General features: G+C 36.1%; 1 protein-coding gene across 3 annotated transcripts in view; it reads right to left on the bottom strand.

The window, feature by feature from the left end:
* The window catches only part of didum (dilute class unconventional myosin), an 814,019-nt gene that overhangs the window by 349,359 nt on the left and 441,793 nt on the right, over positions 1–22,867 (bottom strand). For all 3 annotated transcript variants that reach the window (XM_090373351.1, XM_090373360.1, XM_090373369.1), the window contains exons 20-21: positions 20,421–20,537; positions 2,110–2,199 (exon numbers count right to left, since the gene is read on the bottom strand). In XM_090373351.1, the coding sequence (XP_090229477.1) occupies positions 2,110–2,199; positions 20,421–20,537 (207 nt within the window). The remainder of the gene's footprint in view (positions 1–2,109; positions 2,200–20,420; positions 20,538–22,867) is intronic.

Below are 22,867 nucleotides of genomic sequence, written 5' to 3'. Positions count from 1 at the left end.
GCGTTTTGGGTCCCCTGTTTGAGGCAGTTGTCCTCAGAAGGGATGACCGTTTCTGTTTGACATGCTCCCGAGCCACTTCCGTTTCCGATACGCACATGGAGAATGTAGATCATGTGTCTGATGATCACATGCATGAGTGCCATGGACCTGCTACTTAAGGATGTGTCTTAGCACTAGTAGTATGCTGTTGAAGAAGGAGACGGCAGTTCTCCGAAAGCTCCAGGTTTCATTGTTTTATCGCTTTTAACCCAGTTTATTTTAGCTAATTTTACTGCTTTTAACTATATTTTAAATTATATTGAAACTATAATTTAATCAGTGTTTTTATTTTCATCACATTTCACTGTATATTATTTTATTTTATAGTAAATTTTCAGTTCAGTTTCTTGGCTGGTGTTTATCATTAATTATTATAGTATATGCCTGTGTGATCAGCACAACCCAGAGGAAGATTATGTTCTACAAATAAATGCTACATCTGTTTTCTGTTTTTGCATGTCTTTCTGTGCTTAAAAACAGCATATATATTCAGAAATTTTACATTATATTTCTTTGGCATCTTACTGAAAGACACTGCTAATTAGATTCACAACACGTGGCCACAACTATGAAGAAATAGTCACAAATTATAGAGAATAAAGCAGTTGTCCTGTATATCTATTTCCCAATACAGACTAACACATCTGATGGTCAACACACATGATGGTCAATCTGTTAATGATAATGAGAAGAAATGACAGAATTTTTTAGATAACTCCAATTTTAACAGTTTTCCTATTTTTTTGTGAAAATAAAAAGACAAAAAGACAAAAAACACAAAAAAAGTGGAGAAACTCTTTGTAACCAGATGCATTATGGCAATGAGATAGATCAAATATCTCAAAAAAAAAAAAAAAAAAAAAAAAAAAAAAAAAAGGTGTCAGTTCAAGTAAAAAAAATCCAGATTCTCCATCACAAATCAAGAGAGTTCGCAACTATGCCATTAACTATGCCTCTGGTGAGGGAAAAGTATATACTAATTCTACTTGAAACTTCATAATTAAAAGTTGTCATAAATCACTAAAGAAAAAAATAAACTAATTAAAGTAATACCAGAATCCGTAAGGGGGAAAAAAGAAATTTTAAAATGTGTTGAAATACGGTGTAGGAAAAGCACACCATGCAGTAAGCAACAAATTCTGAAATACTGAGGGCATTAACTCAAAACCACAAGACCAGAATAGTTTATAAAAGACCAATAATAATGTAATAAACACTCAAACTACATGATAATATATTAAGAAATAGCTCAATACATATTCTTAACAATATATTAAGAAATATCTCAATACATACTCTTAATATATTAAGAAATACCTCAATACATACTCTTAATAATATATTAAGAAATACCTCAATACATACTCTTAATAATATATTAAGAAATACCTCAATACATACTTTTAATTTTACTAAGAGGCTATGAGACAATGCTGTATTTCTTCATTGGGTATCAACAAAAAATGAAAAAAAAAAAAGTTCTTGTTTATACTCCGGCACAACCACCAGGTCTGTGGAGTTTACAATAACTCAATCAATAAAAATATTAATCGTATTTAGCAGTCACGGTCTTGAACCCCGGTCCACTCAAAGAGCATGTGCTACCGCACTCTTGCCCATGACCACTCAGCTCCAGGTGCTGGAGATTGGGTATTAACCAACAGAGAATGGATCTGTTTTTTCTATACTCATTTTAATTTTACTAAAAGACCTTCAAGTGGGAGAAATGTGATTAAAGGTAGCCTGGATTTTATATAGCATCACTGACAGAGTTTTTAAACAATATTTTGGTTAATAAAATATTACATCACAGCCCTTTACCAATACCATTTTAGAGTTAAAAGTAAAAGAAAAGAAAAAAACAAAAGATTACAGACTAATACCTTATGTTTAAAAATTATGATAAAACTGCAGTGTTTAGTGGAGGGTGCAATAAACTTTGAAGAAAAAAAAAAAAAAAAAAAAAGATATGATTACTGACATTTTAAGACTAAAGGAAACAGTTATGAAATAATGAGGCTAGCCTGTGGTGGGTTATAAAGTGGAAAATTGAAAATTTTAAAAGCTTACCAATTCTTGAATTTTCTGTTGTAGCGAAATAATTTTGTTTTCAAGACCTTTGTTCAATTTCTTCATATGTTCTACAGATTTGGCTTCAATCTATACAAGCAAAAGAAGAAAAAAAAAATTCAATTTCATTAAATTTATGAAAGAAATAAAAGCATTGTTAATAAAAGCATGTTTATGAAAGAAATAAAAGCATTATTATTTCAAATGATATTTAATATATATTTAATTTTATATACACTCAGTGATCACTGAATTATGACCACCCCATCTATAATGGACTATGTCACATAGCTCGCAGTATATAAAGCCGAACAGCTTCGTAAGCTAGAGGCAGTGGCAATTTACACCTGGTCGAGCAAGTCAAAGTGATAAAGTAGCAGTTGTGGGACAAGGTAAAGATATCATGGAGTTTCGAAAGGGCATGTTGTGGGAGCTCGTGCGTAGGGTGCTCCCATATTGGGAACAGCATGTCTTGTTGGTTGCTCACAACCCACTTTGGTTAAGTGTACAAAGATAGGTGTCATAGGTTCAAACCACCTCCCACTGACAGAACTGTAAAAGGTTGCACAAAGTGCATGTTTATGGTGAGTGAAGGATGCAGTGCACTGTACGGGCTCAATGTAAGGTCACTATGTGACACTTGACATCGCAATACAATTTGGGGAATGCAAGAACAATATCCCAAATGACAATGTGCCGCACACTCGGACATATTTGATTCCACAGAAGGTAACCCAATAGACACCCTCAAATCACCGCTGATCATCGTTGACGGTAAATGCTATGGTATCAACAACATGCTGGTTGGACACTGGAGGAAAAGAAATGAGTGTGTGGATCAGATGAGTTCAAATACCTGGTACAGCATGCCTTCGTGTGTGGAGTAAGCAATGTAAGTTTGGGGCCCACTATCAAGCAGGTGCCAGTGGTTGCTTAATATGGGACATATTTTGCTAGGAACTAGAATCCCTGGTCCATATGAACCAAAGTTTCACTGGTGAGGTCTACCAGTAGCTCTTAGGAGACAATGTGCACCCTGCTATGTTACATTTTTTCCCAAGCAGAAACAGGATCTTCCAAGACGATAATGTGCTGTGTCATCAGGTCCACACTATACTTGAGTAGTTCAAGGAACATAGTGAAAATATCACTCATCTTGATTGGCCTCCAAATTCATCTGACCTCTATCCGATTGAACACCTGTGGGATGTTTTGGAAAGGGACGGGAGGCATATGGACATGCAACTGTCATTTATTCTGGCACTGCGGAAAGCTTTGCAAGCAGAATGACTGCAGAGCCCTACAAACATCTTCAGACATATAGTGGAATCAATGTCTAGGCAAATAGCAGCTGTTATATGTGCAAACAGTTCAATGCGATATTAGGCAGGTGGTCATAATTCAATGAACACTCTGTAAATGACACTTTATCTAAATTGATATTATTTTATCTCAATTATTTTAACTATTTATTAAATAATTAAATATTTGAGATAAAGAGATTTAAGATAAAACAGATATTTGAGATAAAAGAGATGTTTAAATATTTATTTATTAAATAATAATTAAGTTATTTAATAAATATTAAATAATTTAATTATTTATTAAATATCATTTGAGATAAAGTAAATCTGAATATTTATAATGCTTCAGATCAACGTTTTTCACCATGTGTGAGAAGCAGTAGCATACAGTAGTGCTTCTCAATTGCAACCACCAACAATTGTCATAAAAAATGCAAAAAAAGTAAGAAGTAACCAGATATCACGTGTTATTAAGTTTCGCAAGGTATTCAGTTACAGCCTAACTAAAGTGTTTCTAGCGAGGCTGTACACAGCTAAATTTTTTTTTGCCTTCTTCATGGTTATGCTTTTCAAAGTTAGGAATGATTGCTTTTCTTTCTGTTATTGAGGTGGAATGTGTCCTTAATTTTGCTCACAATTTTCCCTCCTAGTCTCTTTCTGTGCTTTCTCTTCACTGCACTCACTGGTCAATTGCAATCTTATTTCTCCACAAACTAAACTTTGGTTAATCAAGTTACACAAATACATTGGAATAGCTGGTAGTATAATACATAATCAGTGGTACAACTGGAGAAAACAAGCCCAGTGCAAAAAGAAATCATCAGCCCCATTCAGGAAAGGAAAGCTAAATAATTTTTAAAAAATTTATATTTTTTTTAGACCTCTGGCTCCTTCCTTTTGGACTTGGGACTCTGTACCTCTAATAGATGTGGTGGAATACAGTTATGCCCCCATATCCGCTGATTCAGTTAACCGAATGATGATGTTAACCACAGAAAAAAAACTGAAAAACTTAACACGTACTACTCATGTGTCCAATACGATGCTTCTTTTTATTTTTTATGATGTCGATTTAAATTTTTTTTTTTTTTTTTTTTTTTTTATGTGAACCCCAAACACGAGAGGTATTAGAACCTATAGTACTTAGTACTGTGCTTGGGTTGGAGGTTGAGAAGACGAAAGAAGATATTTGTTGACATTAGACTTGAACTTCTGTAGATTGTAATTTTCAGGAAATACGTATGAAGGAAGGTTGTTCCAGAAAAACAGCAGTTGAATGAATAAACGAGGAAGATGAAAAGTTGGTTCTGTGGGTTTGAAGTTGGACAGAAAATGGATGTTGGCTGGTGGCGGCACGTGTTCAGACTGTTTTGAAAGAGAGAGCAGAAATTATAGAAGCCAATTCGGAAGAACAGCAGTGCCCATGGAAGTATCTGTAGAAGAGGCATGCAGCAGAAACAGCAGGTCTATGAGAAAGCGAGTGGAGAGACTCCTTTAGAGATGAATCATTAATTAACCTAACTGCCCTCTTCTGAATGGAATCAAGAAGCCTGAGAGAGGTTTTTGGGGCACCACCCCAGATGTGGGAACAATATTCCATGGCAGGGCGGTTTTGCAATTTATACAGAGTGAGCAGCTGTTTGGAAGAAAAGTAACACCAAGAGCGAAAAAGAAAACCAAGTTTTTTAGATGCAGAGGAAGCAATATTTGTAATGTGCTTGTGCCAAGAGAGATTAGAAGTCAGGATAATCCCCAAAAGAGATATATCATTTTGCCTAGAAATCGGAGTGTCACTAAAGATAAGCATAGGAGCAGAAGAATCCTTTTTGCAAGATACAAGACAAGACTGAGTTTTAGAAGGGTTGAAATCAACTAAGTTGTCTTCGCCCCACTGGAGAATTACCTGAAGATCGGCATTTAAGGAATTGGTAGCAGATATTCGAGAAGTTGAAGCTGATTGAGCAGGACAAGGTTTCTCAAAATGGAAAGTGGAATGCAATGTGCTATCATCGGCAAAACTACGGATAGGATTTCCAGTCAATGGAAGAAGGTCATTAAAATACAAGAGGAAAAGAGTGGGGGAAAGAACTGAACCTTGAGGGACACCGGCATTAGTGGAGAAGTTAGAAGACAGAGAGCCATCTACCATCACCCTCAGTGAGCGATCAGAGAGAAAACTGGATAACCAATTTACTAAAAACAGTCGGCAAACCATAAGATGGAAGCTTGTTTAGAAGACCTTTATGCCAAACACGATCAAAAGCTTTGAGACGTCAAGAGCAACTAATTGTGTTTCTCCGAACCTTTCCATTGAATTAGTCCATAAATGGGTAACATAAGCCAGAATATCACCAGTGGATCGACACTGACGGAATCCATATATGCGATCGTTGATAAGATGGAAGGTTTCTAGGTAGTTTAAGAGTTGGCGGTTATTTGATTTCTCCATTTCTTTAGAAAGAGTAGAAGTAATTGCAATGGGACGATAATTGGATGGGAGGGATTTGTCACCCTTTTTAGGAACTGGCTGGATATGAGCAAATTTCCAAGCAGAAGGGAAAACACCTTTGGAATAAGAAAGTGAAAAAAGACGGCAAAGAATAGGAGTAAGTTCAGGAGCACAGGTTTTGAGAACAAGTGGAGAAATACCATCAGGACCTGGGGCTTTCTTAGCATCAAGATTCATCAAAATCCTTCTGATATTCTTTTGATGGAAGACCACAGGAGGCATTGAATGGAGCGTGTTGGGAATGGTGGGAGGTGTTTTACCAAGATCATTAATACATGAGCTGGAAGAAAAATGGGATGCTAGCAAGTCAGCTTTATCCTTGGCTGAAGTGACAACAGAACCATCTGGTTTGGACAGAGGTGGAAGCAGAGGTGGGAGCAGAGATGGGCAAAAATTGCGGCCAATAGCTTTGGCAAGAGACCAGAATGCTCAGCTACCATTGGGGCAAGAAGCAAGTTTTCTACTCTTAGCCTGTTCAAACTCTAGTTAGGGCTGATTAATAACTGCTTTACAATTGCTGCGAGCTTTGGTGTAGGCAGAAAATGAAACTGAAGAATTAGAAACAAGCCAATTACGATATGCAACATTCTTCTCTTGAACAGCCTTAGCACATTTATTGGAAAACCAAGGTTTAGATAAAGGACGAGATTTTAAAGTGGAGTGTGGGATAAAGGATTCCATTCCTGCAAGAATAATTTCACTGACACGATCTGAGCAAATGTTGACATCAGAAGTTTTGAAACAGTAATCCAACCATGGAAAAGAAGAAAAGAAGTCTTGCAGGTCATCCCATTTTGCATTCTTGTAATGCCAAACAACACGAGGTTGGGAATAGCCATGAGATAAAGGTTCCATTGGAGAATAGACAATCACCAAGTTGTGATCTGAAGTGCCCAAAGGACCTCTCACTTTGACTGTGTACTTAGAAGGGTTGTTTGTGAGAAAAAGATCAAGCGTATTGGCTGTATGATCAGGATTGTCCGGTATTCTTGTAGGTAAATGAACAATTTGTGCTAAGTCATTAGTAATTGCAAAAGCCTCAGAATCTCGACCTGCTGGGTCGGTGTGACTAGAAAATGGAAGCCATCTGGAGTTGTGAACATTAAAATCACCAAGGAAAATTACCTCACTGTTAGGAAAGTTGGACTGGAGAAAGTCAAGTTGCAAAGAGAGGAAGTCAAAGAGCTCCAAGTGATTAGTGGAGTTGGGAGAACAGTAGAGACAACAGATGAATTTGACACAATGAGGTAGAGAGATTTTAAGCCAGAGAAGATCAGAGAGAGGAGATTCCAAATTGCCAAGTCTCTGACATGGAATTTCAGAACGGACATATGCACATGTACCACCTTTGAGGCGAAAGGAATCATACAACGAATAATTTGGGCATCTGAGATGAACAGTAGTTGAATCAACCGATAATTGAGATTCTGTCAGAAAAAGTACATGGGATTTGGCAGACTGCAAGTGGAAATGGACATCATTGAGATTAGAATTGAGACCACGTATATTTTTGAAATGAATTAGGAAGTGCTTGGGAAGTTTAGATCTTTTCGCAGATAAGCTTGCTCTATTAGTTTGACAATTCATGGTGTATTCAACAGTAAGAAAAATTGGGTGGGACATGTTGTATGAAGTAATGAAATTTTTGGATATGGCGTACACGTGGTAAGAATATACCCAGATATTCTGGGTATATTCTTACCGTGTGGCCTAACGTGGCCTCGACAATGCTCCCTGCATACACACTACTCGGACTCCCTCCAGTCATTATCTGGCAGAGTAGAGGTAGCAAGATTATACACTAGCTGATCCGGAAGCTTCCAAGAGAGTTACCAATAGGTTTGGTCCGGTGTACTAACTAGCGGCCGGCCTGCAAACGCTGTTTTAGAGCTGTACCCTCGAAATGTAAGGAATATTGGATCTCACCACGACGTTCATCATAACCTCAAAAGTCATCAATCATACTGCATGATGGAAGAGATAGGGAAGGGTTGACCGGAACTTAGCTCTAGAGACTAAACATGGGTTGCACCACTTCAAGCCTCCAATAAGCAAAGTGGTGGTATTTCACTGGGTGATGAGAGTCATCTACCACCTAGTACTGCCTGGTAACATAGAGGAGCGGCGTTCTCCCATGTGGTGTGGGCGCCACACCTCGACCCCTGCTTACATTGGTTCACACCTGGGTTGTCATCCACCATGTACTTGTGCATGGAGGTTATACTCAGGATTACTAACAGTCCCACCATCGTGAAGGTGCAAAAATCGAATAGCTTCCCTTTATTTTTTACCATGTCGCATATGGTTTGGTTACCAACATTATAAGGGTTCTTTAGAGATTTAACGCATGCACCGTTTTCAAACTTTTGAATAATTTCAAGTTTTTGTTTAATTGAAAGCATAACTCTTGCCCATCATTTTCGTGATTTCTAAACAAAAAAAAAAAAAAAAAAATCCGACATCCCTGACATAAATAATGAAGCAAAATTTGTCCTTTTGCAGTACGATGGAACACAACAATTGACGCAATGCACTAAATCAAACCAAACATTTCATCTTTTTTTTTTTTTTTTTTTTTTTTTTCCGTTGAGCAGTAGATGTGAAGACAACTTATAACGTCGGTTCTTGTCGCTTATTTATGACTTGCAAAATATCTGTTTATACCTCTTCTAGTTATTACTTGAATTTTATGATTTCTGTTTTTTTTTATAATTTGGAGTCTTGAAGTGTCCTGGTTAATCCCGTCCCGGTAAATCGATAGTCTGCTGTATTTTATTATCACCGTATTTAATGTTGATAACGTGTGTTTAATTTATCAATTAAACTTTATTATACGTATGTATGTACAAGAAAATTACATTATAAATCTGGTCAGCAGGTGTTCACTTATACTGGTGGTTTCATCCATCCACGGTAGGTCTTGGAACATATCCCTGCAGATACAGGAGTCTTACTGTAGTTACATATTTTAATTCCTAGTGTGTCCATAAACTGTGATTAAGTCTTTGAGTATCAAAATGAGTATATCAAATTATTTCAGAAAACAAGAGAACACAGAACGAGTGTAATGCTATAATAAAAGCATCAGCCATCTGATTTTTTTTTTATTTTATTTAAACCTGAATAACTTATGGAAAAATTTTTGTTTGGGAACCAGCAGCATAATCATTAAATTTCTATTTTTAATAATTTAATCCATTAGAAGCTAGCATAAAAAATTTGAGTAAAGTGATCTTGAGCATGTTGTAAAGGCTGCAATATCAGGCAAGCATGCTACCATAAGAAAAAAATACATAAATAAATAAGGAAGAACCCCAAATAACTACCAACTTTATAATAATTAAACCTGAGCAGTACACGTAAAAGTAGGAACCATTTTCAGTAAGTGCTCGTAATTAAATTACAGCTCCTGTAACATGAATGTAATCTGATAAACTAATTAGCAAATAAAATGTAACCTAATATTTCAATAATCATAATTTAAGACACTTTCCCAAATTTTCCTGTATTTACTGCAGAAGCCAAGAATATTACTTTTGGACTGACTGTGAGATCTGTGGAGTAACATGCAGAGCCACCAGGATACATGTTGTCAGACAGACTATACTGCCACAAATATGGTGCAGTTAACTGTAGCACTAGTACACTGGCTGTCACTAGTACACTGGCTGTCAAAAAATAGCTATAATGAAGGTGTGCACTTTTCTATCCACCTTTTGGTTGTGTGTTAAAATTTAATTACTAAATAGCAGTAGATGTACCTAAATATTAGTATTTTATGTAATAATTAATAAATATTAGGCTATGACAATAATTTATAACAATAATTTAGATTATATGAATAAAAATGCTTTAAAAAAAATGTTCTTGTTTATACTCCAGCATGATCACCAGGTCAGAGGAGTTTACAGTAAGTCATGAATACAATTGTTAATCATATTTAGCAGTCATGGGCTTGAACCACGGTCTATTCAAAGAGCGTGTGCTAAAACACTCTCACTCCTTACCACTTGGATATGTCAGGCTTTATATGTTGGTATTGAGAGAGAGAGAGAGAGAGAGAGAGAGAGAGAGAGAGAGAGAGAGACTTCTTTACTGAAATACACCTAAAACTAAAGTAGCAAATGGCATGTTGCAAAACCCCATTATGACATTGTCCAGGTGATAATGTTAGAATATAACTCAGAACTTTTCAATATGAGTATCGCAACACCCCAAAGTGTTGTGTCATGTCCCAAAGTGAGGTGCCACCATATTTGGCATCATATCAGAATTGTTCCCACTTTTATAATGAAAAAAGTTATAGAAGGTCTTTAAAGTACCGTATTAGTTTCTCAAATCAAGTGTGGCAGTAGCCTAGTTTATAGGCACTCATCTCAAATTATCTGTGTATTATCACATGAAGTTATAGGAAAGGTAAAGACATTAAAATATAATTAATTAAAAGTTAAAAATAGAAAAGTTAAACCACATTAATAATTTAAGATTAGGCCCAGAGGAAGAAGAAGTGCACACCCAATTCCCCCGGTTGTCAACTATAAAATCACTATGTAAACGGAAAAACTGAATCTTAAAATCTGTAATGCAAGAGATCAAGAGTCCAAATGATAGACTTTCAAACTAATCATCGTCAGTTGACTGAAGATGTAAGCGAAGGAGGAGTTTAAAGTAATCCTGAGTCCTCATGATTCCTTGCTCGAACACATGGAAATTTGATATGCGCGAGACTCTACATTGGAGAAAGACTAACTGGTAATTTTGTATTTAATATTTCAAGTGAAGTGTTATGATGGAACCATTCTATTGCAGGCGTTTTGCATTGTAGTAATTTATAATTAGACTTTAATTTAATTAAGGTAATGGCGAAATCAACTGAAGGATTATGATTATGAGCCTGTAGATGTTGTGTGAGCTCGGCGCTTGACTGATTGGTTCTGAAACTATTGTAATGTTAGTATGCTTGTGTATTCACTGTTCTTGACGAACCATATTTTGTAGTGGTGCTGCCTACGTAGCAAGCATTACAACCTGGTTGACATTTAATAAGATATATTACATTATTAACGTCCTGTGTTTAGTATATGTATGTTTCTTTATACTTATTGAAGGAGGTACCTAACTTATTATAAGAAGAGAATATTAAAGTGATGTCTGTGCCTGTGAACACCTTGCGAAGCTGTCTAGCAAACTGGCTAAGGGATGGGAGTACAATATGGGTGCCCTGTGTGTAATTTCTAGAAATGTTACTATTGCGAGGATTGTTGATGTTGTTTTGCACACATGATATTATATTTCGAATTAACTGTATGGGATATTTCCTAGCTGTGAACATTCTTGTTAAATATTACAATTCTGTGGCTAAATCATCTTGTGAATGGCTATATTTAATGGTGCTATATACCTGGTTGTATAGTTCAGACTTTTTTATATTATATGAATGGTGAGAATGAAAATATAAATATTTCCCTGTATGTGTTTTCTTTCTGAATATCTTAGTCCTGAACCTATTGTCTTTTTTATATATTGTTAAATTTAAGAAATTAATACTATTATCTTCCTCTAATTCAAGATTCTAATTTCAGTCTATTATGTACTGAATCGAATTTTATTAAAAGGTTGTCAATAATAGTTCTATTACCAATTAGTAACACATCATCAGCATACCGTATAAACAGTTTAACTTCAGGGGGGAATGGTTGAAGTATTTGATGTTCCACTTCAGCTAGGTAAACCTCAGAAAGAGGAGCTGAAATACCTAGTCCCAATAGGGAGTCCGTAAATCTGCTTAAAAATTTCATTTTGAAACCGAAAGTGTCTCACTTTGATTAAAATAGAAACTTATTCTAAAATACTATTAATGCTGAGGGTAGTACAACTTGAAAGTGTGTTGTCCGTTGCTAGTAGTTGACATACTTTTTGCAATGTGTAGGTTATATCCACGTTAGTGTAGAGGGAAATGATGTCGTAAGACACAAGTATGTTGTTGTTCAATATCGATCAAACACTGTTTGCATTATGCACCCTGAATTCAGAAAATTTCATTAATGGTGATATTATTTTGACCAAAAATGACGATAAATTTGCAAAAGCTGATTTGTTAAATGAAATGATGGGTCATAACGGATATCTCGCTTTGTGTAATTTTACAATACTGAATGTGTGTGGTAAAATGTTATTTCGGATGCCAATATTTTGTAGCGTGTGTAAGTTTATCTCTTTACTCGCTCTATCTTCTGAGAATGATATCCAGTTGGTTCTTTAACAGTGAGCCTGTGTATGTGTTATCTATTTTGTATGTTTCACTGTCTGAGAGAACCTATCAGATTTTTTCTGTGTGTGTACTTTTGTATAAAATTACGATGGTATCCCCTTTATCGGCCTTTTGGATGACAATATTCATATTCCTATGGAGTTTGTGTAAATTGGTTAATTGCTGTTCACTTATGTTAGATAGCGTTGTTATGCGCAAGTTGATAATGGCATTCGTCTCGTGCATTATCTGGTATTTAAGGGGGTGATTCTCAAATTTTATCTGTAATTCAACTATACCATCTTTAATACGGTATTGATTACTATTAACCGCGAAATTAAAACTGTACTCAAGGCAGGACAACTCAGCAGAAGACAACATTTCCAATGAGAGATTGATGATTGAAGACAGTCGAGGGGTGTGAGTGTCTTCCATTTTCTAGCGTGTCTTTCGCCTACTATATGTTGTGTGGCATTAATATGTATGTTGTTAAAATCAGTAAACTCAGACCATGCTGTGAGTGACATTTTCCTTTTAAGCCAGAACTAAATTAAATGTATTTGACATAAAAGTCTGTATTTGTTACAGAATCTATTTCCTAACTCATATCTAATAATTGCAAGTGAGGTTTGGTGTATGACATATGGATATTTTTTACACGTGTCTTTAGTACAAACACGAGCGAAGTTTGGAATTACGTTGTTAGTGAGACGTTTTTTAAGGAATACAATATGTAATTTGACGATGAAATATTTTATAAGGATTCTATAATATTCGCTTTTTTTATTGATCATGTCAGTATCCATCTTTTATTTCCTTTTACTGCATAAAAGGCAAACTGCAGCCATTAACAACCCACTGCAGGATGGAAGCCTCCTCAACAATTAATGTTGAAGGAAATGGACCATAATCTACCAGGCTGGTCCAGTGCGGGTTGGCAGATCGACCGTATTCAGCAGTAAGGGGCTTGAACCCCGGTCTACTCAAACAGCATGTGCTACTGCACTCCCGCTCCTGACCACTCTGCTACAAAGGCCTTACTGCATATATTGATATAATTTTAGGATTAAAATACAGTTACTGAGTAAATACATTAAGTGAATAATTACAAAATTTTGGGTAGTGTGTTGAATTATTTTTGGCACATACATAGTATGTTCATAGACAAAAAAGTGTGGAAAGTACTGCTTTAACTTATACTTCTTATACTCGTAGCATGTCTGGCAGAATGTCTGCACTGCTCAGAGACCTTCATATCTGACTGCACAAGTACCCCAGGTATTTTTCATTTTTCACTACCCTGAGGTAGTAGTACCACAGTTTTGATAAGCTACTCTGGGATTACTGCCACCCATATGCAGTACCCTGCATTTGTCAAACTTCAACTGCCATTTATCAGCACATTAACCCAATTTTCTTAGATCTTTTTGTAGTGCTCACCCCGATTACTGCCGTTAACCACCTTGAAAACCTTTAATCATCTGACATTAAGCCTGATATACCTTCATCAATATCATTAATAAATATTGAAAACAACAATGGGCACAGCACTAAACACCCTGGTAACCCCACTGATAGCATTAGTCCATGAAGAGCAGTGCCCACTGATAACCACTCTCCACCTTCTTCAACTTAACCATCCCTTTATTCATAGCAGTAACTTGTTCTTAATGCTGCATTGCACCAGTTTGTACAGCAGTCTTTTACGTGCAACAGTATCAAAAGCCTTCTTGAAATCCAAGTACATGATGTCAAAATTACTTTTTGCATCCAGTTCTTTGGTCACTGCATCATAATAACCTATGATGCAGTGACCAAAGAACTGCATCATAATAACCTATCAGACTGGTTAGACAAGACTGATCCTTAACAAATCCATGCTGTAATTGCAACATAATTGTATGCCTATCCAGATGGTCCTCCATTACTTCATTAACCAGTGACTCCATTATTTTCCCTAGAACAGAAGTTAAGTTAACAGGTCTATAATTACTCATGTTGCCTTTCGATCCCTCCCTTCCGTTTGCCTTTTGATAGTCCAAAGGGACCTCCCCTGAATCCACAGATGCTCCCATGAGCATGGCTAAAGGCTTGCTTACCTCCTTTTCTGCCTCTCCCAAGTGCCTTTTTTATGTTCAGCTTCAATAATTCCTCTTCCACTTTCCTTTCAGTTATCACAAACCTTTTGATCCCCCTTCTGGGATCCTCTCCCCTAAAGAATTCCTCATGTGTGAATGTAGATGCAAAGTATACTGGGAATGGTGAAAGATAGTTTACCAAGATTGACAATAACAAGTGTTAGAAGAAAACTAGGATGCTAGTAAGTCAGCTTTATCTTTAGCTGAAGAGGCAATAGAACCATCAAGTTTTAACAGATGTACTAATATGAGTGCAAAAAAGTTGTGACCAATGGCTTTGGCAAAAGACCAGACTGCTTGACTCATTTGGACAAGAAGCAAGTTTACTTCTCTTAGCCTGTTCAAAATCTAGTTTGTACTGATTAATAACTGCATTACAATTGTTGTGAGTTTGGTGTATGCAGAAAATGAACTTTGAGATTTGGATGCTAGTTAATTGCAATAGGTAACGTTCTTATCTTGAACAGCCAGAGTGCCAGTACATTTATTGTAAAACCAAGGTTTCGATAAAGGATGAGATTTTATGGTGGAGTGTGGAATAAAGGATTTCACTGACACAATCTGGGAAAACAGTGACATCAGAATATTTAAAACAGTAATTGAACCAAGGAAAAGAAGAATAGAAATCGTGCAGATCATTTCATTTTGCATTCTTGCAATGCCAAACAACATGATGTTGAGAATGGCCACAAGAGACGATTACCAAATTGTGATCTGAGATGCATCGTGTCACTCACCTTAACTGTGTACTTCAAAGTGTTGTTTATGAGAAAAAGATAAAAATTGTTGACTGTGTGGTTAGGATGATCTGGTATTTTGATAGGTAAATTAACAATCTGTGCAGTCATTGGTAATTGCAAAAACCTCGGCACCTTGACCAGCTGTGTCTATGTGACTAGAAAAACGGAAGCCAGCTGGAGTTGAGTATTAAAGTTGCCAAGGAAAATTACCTCACTATTAGGAAAGCTGGACTGGAGAAAGTCAAGTTTCCAAAAAAAGGATTTCAGAGTTTCAAGTGATTAGTGAAATTGGGAGATCGATAGAGGCAACATATTTATTTTACAGAATGGTGTAGAGATATTTTAAACCAGAGAAGTTTGAAAAGATATTCAAATTATTAAGTGTCTCTTTTACAGGGAATATCAGAGCAGAATGCACAAGTACCACCTTTGAAGTGAAAGGAATTGTATGGTGAAATAATTAGGATAACTGAGATGAGTAGTTTTTTTTTTTTTTTTGGTAGTTGTTGGCGCATCGGCTTCTGTGGCCATAATGCACCTCCCAAGGTTTTTGCAGTACTTTGATCCAAGCCCGAGGCGGGATTCGAACCCACAACCTTTGGGTTGCTAGGCAGGTACTTTACCCACCCGGCGAGATGAGTAGCGGATGAATCATCTGACAACTGGAATTCTGTCAGAAAAAGCAAGTGGGGCTTGAAAGACTAAGTGGAAATGGACATCATTGGGATTTAACCTGAGACCACATATATTTGTGAAATGAAGGAGCAAGTGTTTGGGAGGTTTAGATCATTTTTGCAAATAAGTTTGTTCTATTAGTTTCACTACTACTCATGATGTGTTCAGTAGTAAGAAAAGGCGGAGTACATGTTTTATGAAGTAAGAAATTTTTGGATTTGGCACACATATGGCAAGAACGTACACAGCTGCTTGACAATGTGGCCTCGACAATGCGTCCTGCATTCACACTACTTGGACTCCCTCCAGCCACTATATGGGAGAGCAGAGGCAGCAAGGTTATACACTAGCTGATCTTGATGCCTCCTAAAGTTATCAGCAGGTTCGGTCCAGTAGACGATCTAGCAGCTGGCCTGCAAACACAGTTTTAGAGCTTTTGAAATGAAAGGAAGACTGGATCTCACTATGATGCCCATCATAACCTCAAAAGATATCAGTCATACTGCTTGATGGAAGAGATGGGGGGGGGGTGTTGCTGGAGCTTTTCTCTGGAGATTAAACATGGATTTCACCACTTCAAGCCTCCTTTAAGCAAAATGGTGGTATTGCACCAGTTGAGGGTTATCCAACAACTACTGCCTGGTAGCACAGAGCAGCAGCAGCAGCATTCCTGTCTGTGGTGTGTCTGCTGCTTATGTTGGTTCAAACATGGGTGGTCACCTACAGTATACTAGGTGCTGTATTTCAGGATTTACACATGGAAGTTACACTCTGGTGTAACAAGGTGGAAACTGCTAACCTCAGCGTTACTAACAGTCCCACCATCACACACTCAGGGTTACTAAGAGTGCTACCATCATGATGATCCAAGGAGAGGGCTTGGCTGCCGTAGAATGACTGGACTTCACCGAAATTCAATCCACTCGAATTGAGTGTCACCCGAATATCAGTTGACAGCATCTCAGACTACCAGGTAGCAAGGCCAGTTTGCCATACATGAGAGAGAGTATGTCTGTGATAACCTCAAGGACACTGACAAAGATGTCGATTCTTTAGTATTCTACATGGTGAGTCAAAATTTGTGAAACCCCAAATATCAGTAGTTTGCCATATCAGGATTTCACAAATTCTGAAACACATTATATATCTTATTGCATATTGGATCTTGATTTTTTAGGCCTAGGGAAAATACTGAGTCAAACCTGGATCCAAGGAATGGTATTAAGTGAATTCTCTAAACACACCGCCTGAAGAACAGATCATGTTGGCTGAGGATATAGATCAGAGCCACAGATAAGGCTATGCTGGTCTTACTAGACAATCATAGCATATTCTCAATAACTCTATGGGTCTTAAAACAGATAAATAAAAAGCATGCACAAATCATGATTTATCAGTAGTGCAGAAAAAATTAAATACAGAATTTTTACACACAAAATACATGTTGTTGTTGTTATTCTGTGTGTTCTGCATGCAAATTCAGATATTTGTAAACCCCTAGCAAACCTGCCATGATACAAATTATGTTGTGCAAATCAGTGAGGTCTATAACAAGGTGGAAACTGCTAACCTACATATACTGACTTTTAATTAATAAAAATGCTAATATTGTGATTTTACTTGAAAACTTTTATCCTATACATATTTTTCAACCTTTTATTTTTTTTGGAGCCACAAATCCTCTATGAAATCTCGTGAAATATTTTTGCTTTTTAATTCAAACTGAAAATACCGATAAGCAAAAATCTGACATTCTGGTAGACACACAACTATCCACTAATTTAAAAAAAAGACACATACACCATATAACCAGGACTAGTTCAGTCATGATATTAATTGCTTTAAAATGCATGGTAATAAGTCCTATAGGTTCTAATACCTTTCCTGTTTGGGGTTTCATTTAAAAAAAAAAAAAATGACATTAGTTTATACGTTAACTTATCTTTTGTAATTGTTTGACATGGAAAATACACTTATTGTTGATTATTAGTGGTACTTTGTCTTACTAAAGTCAACAGCCAGGATACTGGGATTAAATCCATTTAAAATTAAGCACCCACAATTTCAGAGTGCATGTGTTGCCTCTATACCTTTGACACAGAAGTGAAAAACCCCATGTTTGTTCAGATAACAGTTTATATTAAACAAAATTATACACACCACTTACATTCAACAAAATCCCTTAAGGGACACGAATGATACCACAGAATACCAGAAATATAAAGATATGCCACAGCTTAATAGTAGGTAGTTGGATTAAAGTGAGTATTCTCTCAATTTCTGTATTTTTGGGATGATAAGGAGAGACGTTAGTGGAATGAACTATAATGCCAGAAAACAGTGTACATGCACGGGGAGAAATTATTCAGTCCTCTCTTCACTGTTTAAAACAAACATACATTTAACCCTTGTGTGAAGAAATAAAAATAATTTTCTGAAAAATTCAGATATAACAACTTTTGATTATTGTGACAGAGATAATCTGATTTTTGTGATCTACTTTGGAAGTCAATGCATTACATTTGGTGCACCAAAGAAGCACACTTCTTCTACCTTAATGGATATGTCAATAAATAGAATGAAAGTATGCAACATGGAAAACAAATCCCAACTCGCTGCTATATCACACACAGTGAAATGTCTTATCCCTGTAAGCATATCCTTCAATGCACATGTCAAAGCACTTCAGGCCATGAGAATTAATATATATTATATATAAGAAACATTTTCCAACAAGATTGGGAAAAAGGCATGTATGGTTCTTATCCCCAGGGGCTCACATCTGGTGAGTATGGGCTTGGCACACCCAGGATCCGGAGCTGGATATCATCATTCTTCTCTTTCTTGGTGATTTCCTTCTACTTTTGTCTCTCTCTCTCTCTCTCCCCTCCTCCCTGGTAACTCGGGAATTTTTTTTTTTGCACCATATAGCTAATAATAATAATAATAATTTTGTTAGCAAACAATTTCATGAGAGGGTTAGTTAAAATCAATGTCCTGGGTGTTTTAACCGTTGGACGCTCTGATCATAAACTCACTACGTGTAAATCCAAGTGGTTATTTCTTATGAGGATTTATGGGGACAATGTGTACAGGAATAATAATACTCAGTTGAAGAAATGATATCAGAGCTGCTGTGGAGAATATCACTGAAAAAACACCGGTGAATTGTGGAAAACTTTTAAATATCTACAGATGCTACAAGATGCACAATGACTCCACAGTGAAAATGTTTTCAATATGCAAAAACATATTAAAAACATTGTGAAAATTTAAAAATTTCACTAAATAGAAACGTCTTTTTCTTCACTAAAACTACAATTTTTTTTCCTTTATTAATTTAATTTTTTTATTTCATTCCAAGCCATTGTCTTCATGTTAGCTTCAATGTTTTTTACTTCACATAATTTTTTCCTTCTTTCTTTGAGATTTTCAAAATTATCAAATTAACCATTTTTCATTTTTAACCAATTTTATTTACTGAAACTGAGAAAAGACAAGCTTTGTCTTGAACATTAGTATGTAATGTCAAGAGTTCAGCCAGTTATCATCTTTCAACAAGACATTAGGGAAAATAATTTTCTTGCAAAAAAAAAATTGTACTTTACACTTCAGACAACTACCACAACATGTTTCCTTTGACCAATCAATAATTATCAGTGAAAAAACAGCACACCCAGATCATTCTGTTCCTTGAAACTTACAGCAATTTAAATATACATCCTGTTTATTCTCTGGTGCAAAGACAGACTACAAGAGTATACAAACAGTCATTTAAAAGAATATTAAATTACCCATATTTTGTGGACACATGGGCTTGAACCACAGTTAAGTGAAATGTGTGTACTACCATACTTCCAAAGTGACCACTAGGATATGTCAGGCCCCTTATGTCTAACTACCAGCTTTGTGCTAATTGTATTTAATATTAATATAAGGCCTAGTTAATGTAATATTCCTAAAGTCCCAATATTTACTATACAAAGTTCCATCATGTATATTATGCAACATTATCAGAGACACTAATTTTCCAAATGAAATATAAAATGATCTTTTAAGCAATAACAATCTTTTTTTTTTTTTCAGCCATAAATTAATAAGAGCATGACAACCAAAAATTATTAAATTTTTGGTTCTCATGCGTTTATGCGTAATGTAAGCAGAACCTTAGTAGATTAAAATGAGCATCTTTCACAATGCATGAAAGTGGCTGAGGTGTTTTTTCTTTGCTTATTTGATTGATAAATCCCCATTATTCATATAATTAGAATTAGCATACCTATGATCAGACTTTCCCTAAAAGTTTCAGCATAATTAGCCACCCCATTTTGAGTGGATAACTGATTTTAGCATAGCGCAAATCTTCCAGATCACAAGGCATTTGCTGACAGACTTGTCTGCATGGGTATGTGAATGCACGCATATTCAAATCAGCATTCACTACTTCAGTAACACCTCCATGAAAGCAAGATATAGCTGCAGCTGAGTTTATTATTACTCTTTCAGTGCAATCTGTGTAAATAAATAATTTCTTTATTTACACTGAATGCATTTATAATTAATTCATGTAAGTGGCTTCTTGACATATGAACAGGTTCAGTATTAGTAATATCATAATTTTAAAACTGAAAGGTAACACTTCCAATGCTTAACACAATTTAAACTCTACAAATTTTAGATTTTTAAAATTGTTACCTTTAGCCGCTTGAGCTCCCTCTTTGCAAACCAACGTCTAATACTAGATTGAGCAATAATGATGTATCTTCTTGTTTTTTCATACTTTCTTTTAGCGACCCATCGACGCACATATTTCTAAGGAAAAATTAACTGATTATAATTTATGTATCAAAATAGAAAAAACCTACAGTACTTCTCTAACTTCTATAGAAAGAAATATTTTTTCTAATGTAAAACCACATACTGATAGCACTAGTAGATTAAAAGGACCACAACCCATTCCTCAACTAAGTGATTGAGACCCACTTTTGTGATTACAATTTTTTTAATAACTCAGACACAATTTAATTAACTTAAATTTAATTAAATATAGTATAACTGGATAGATCCATTCCACTCCAGGTGCCCATCTTATGTTTAACTTCAACAATTTCTCCTCCACTTTGCTCTCAGTTATTACAAAAATTAAAAAAAATTCAATATTAAAATATTTTTTAAAAATTTCCAATAAATTAAAATTTGAATTTTAAGGTTGGGAGTAATATTTCGATCCAATATGAAGTTTTCTGAGCAGTGCAGACAGGCTGCCAGAGCAGGTCATGTGTGTTGTCAATGATATACAGGAAGTTTGCTAGTAGGGAAAAGGAGGTGATCCTTTTCCCTTTGTATAAGGCAATGGTCGGGCCACGTCTTGAGTACAGGTCTGGAGGCCCATTTTAGGAAGGATGTAGAGTTGCTTGAGCGAGTACAGAGAAGGGCAACAAGATTGGTGAAAGGAACGAAAGGGTCCTCTTATCAAGAAAGGCTTGAGTTCTGCAAATTGCAGCAGCTGGAGACTGGCACCTGCAAGGTAATCTGATTGAGCTGTATAAGGCCTTGAATGGGTTGAGCACACTGAATTCTGATGGGAATTCTTCCATTTGCTCAGATTATGAACCTGAAAATTCAAATTGAGGAAAGACAGTTGTAGAACAGATGTGTGAAAGTTTGCCTTTTTCCAGAGGGTAGTTGATTGCTGGAACAAATTTACAACTGTCGTGGAAGTTGATAGCTTAAATAAATTCAAACAGGAACTGGACAAACTTTTAGAGGGAATGGATGTGTGAAATTTTTTTTTTTGGCTGATGCTACATAAGCTCATATGCTTGCTTACTTGCATCACATGCCTCTACTAATACTATTACTACTACTATTGCATAGCTGTTAACACCTGACTTTCAGAAAGCTGAAGATTTTGCAATTCTTATCAGAAAAAAGTAGGAGATTACTGGAAAAAGCTGATTTTGTTTTTTTGTTTTTTTTTTAAATTCAGACTTTGTACTTTAAATTAAATTTTACCAATGGTCACAATGAGTGATTTTAATAGATGTATTAGTATTAGTAGAGGCGAATGATTCAAAAAAGCAAGCTCATACAGCATCAGCCAAAAAAAAAAAAAATCTCATTTCACCTATTCATCTGCTCCAATAGTTTGTATAGTTCTTCTTTGAACTAGAAAAACTCAACCACCTGTTGGCTGAAGGCAAAATTCTGCACAGGTGACTCCTGCTTAATGCCGATAATTTGTTACGGAAAAACAGAGAGCACTAAGTGAATCAGTGCTAAACGAGCGCCGTATTCCCATAAGATAAGATATGAATTTGTGAGTTGCGGTCTGTGTCATAGGATATTTTCTAATAAATAATGGAACAGCTGTCTTTTTCACTCTTAAAAATTAATTCTTTATTTATTATAATTGTTCTTACCCATACAATTACTTTCCACTATGCGATAAACAAAGCAAACTGGAAACTCAGCCTCCTCAAGAGTGGCCCTACCAGAACTGTACCAACTGTATGATCATGACACACTACAATGATGAATAACTACAATGATTACCAAAGCAAGCAATGCCACAATAAAAAGGAAGTGTCCCACCCGGGTAGCCCTGCCCTGGTGGTTCCCTGAATAGCAGCAACTACGTAAAGAGGTCAACACAAGGAGAAAGGACTTCAAGTGGGCTGAAAGATCTTGGCTTGCCGCTCCGGTGGAGGCATGAAATACCTACACTGCCAAAATCAGAACTTGGAAAAAAACAGTCTTGGGAGCTGCTTGTCTCCACCACTGGAAACAAGCTCCCCAGAGGGGAGGTTAACACATCTATGAAGACCCCACAAGGAACAATGGCTACAGTAACGAATGGGCCTGGTGTACTGGGGTCTATGGTTTTTTTAATAACATACACATATAAGTTATAAATCCAGTTTAATGTAAGAATACAAATATATACTAACAGTAGCTTTCGAGACGCGTGTCTCTTCATCAACTGACATTTAAATACAAAATACAACGGATAAGTGCAATGAGCTGAGTGAGGCACGTTAATCATGACGCATCATGACGCATGATTAACGTGCCTCACTCAGCTCATTGCACTTATCCGTTATATTTTGTATTTAAATGTCAGTTGATGAAGAGACACGCGT

The sequence above is a fragment of the Mastigoproctus giganteus genome, chromosome 1, assembly GCF_048544385.1.
Source record: "Mastigoproctus giganteus isolate SK-2022 chromosome 1, ASM4854438v1, whole genome shotgun sequence".
In the NCBI taxonomy this organism is placed as follows: domain Eukaryota; kingdom Metazoa; phylum Arthropoda; class Arachnida; order Uropygi; family Thelyphonidae; genus Mastigoproctus; species Mastigoproctus giganteus.
The sequence above is the reverse complement of the archived record's forward strand: the minus strand, read 5'-3'. Positions and strand labels throughout refer to the sequence as shown.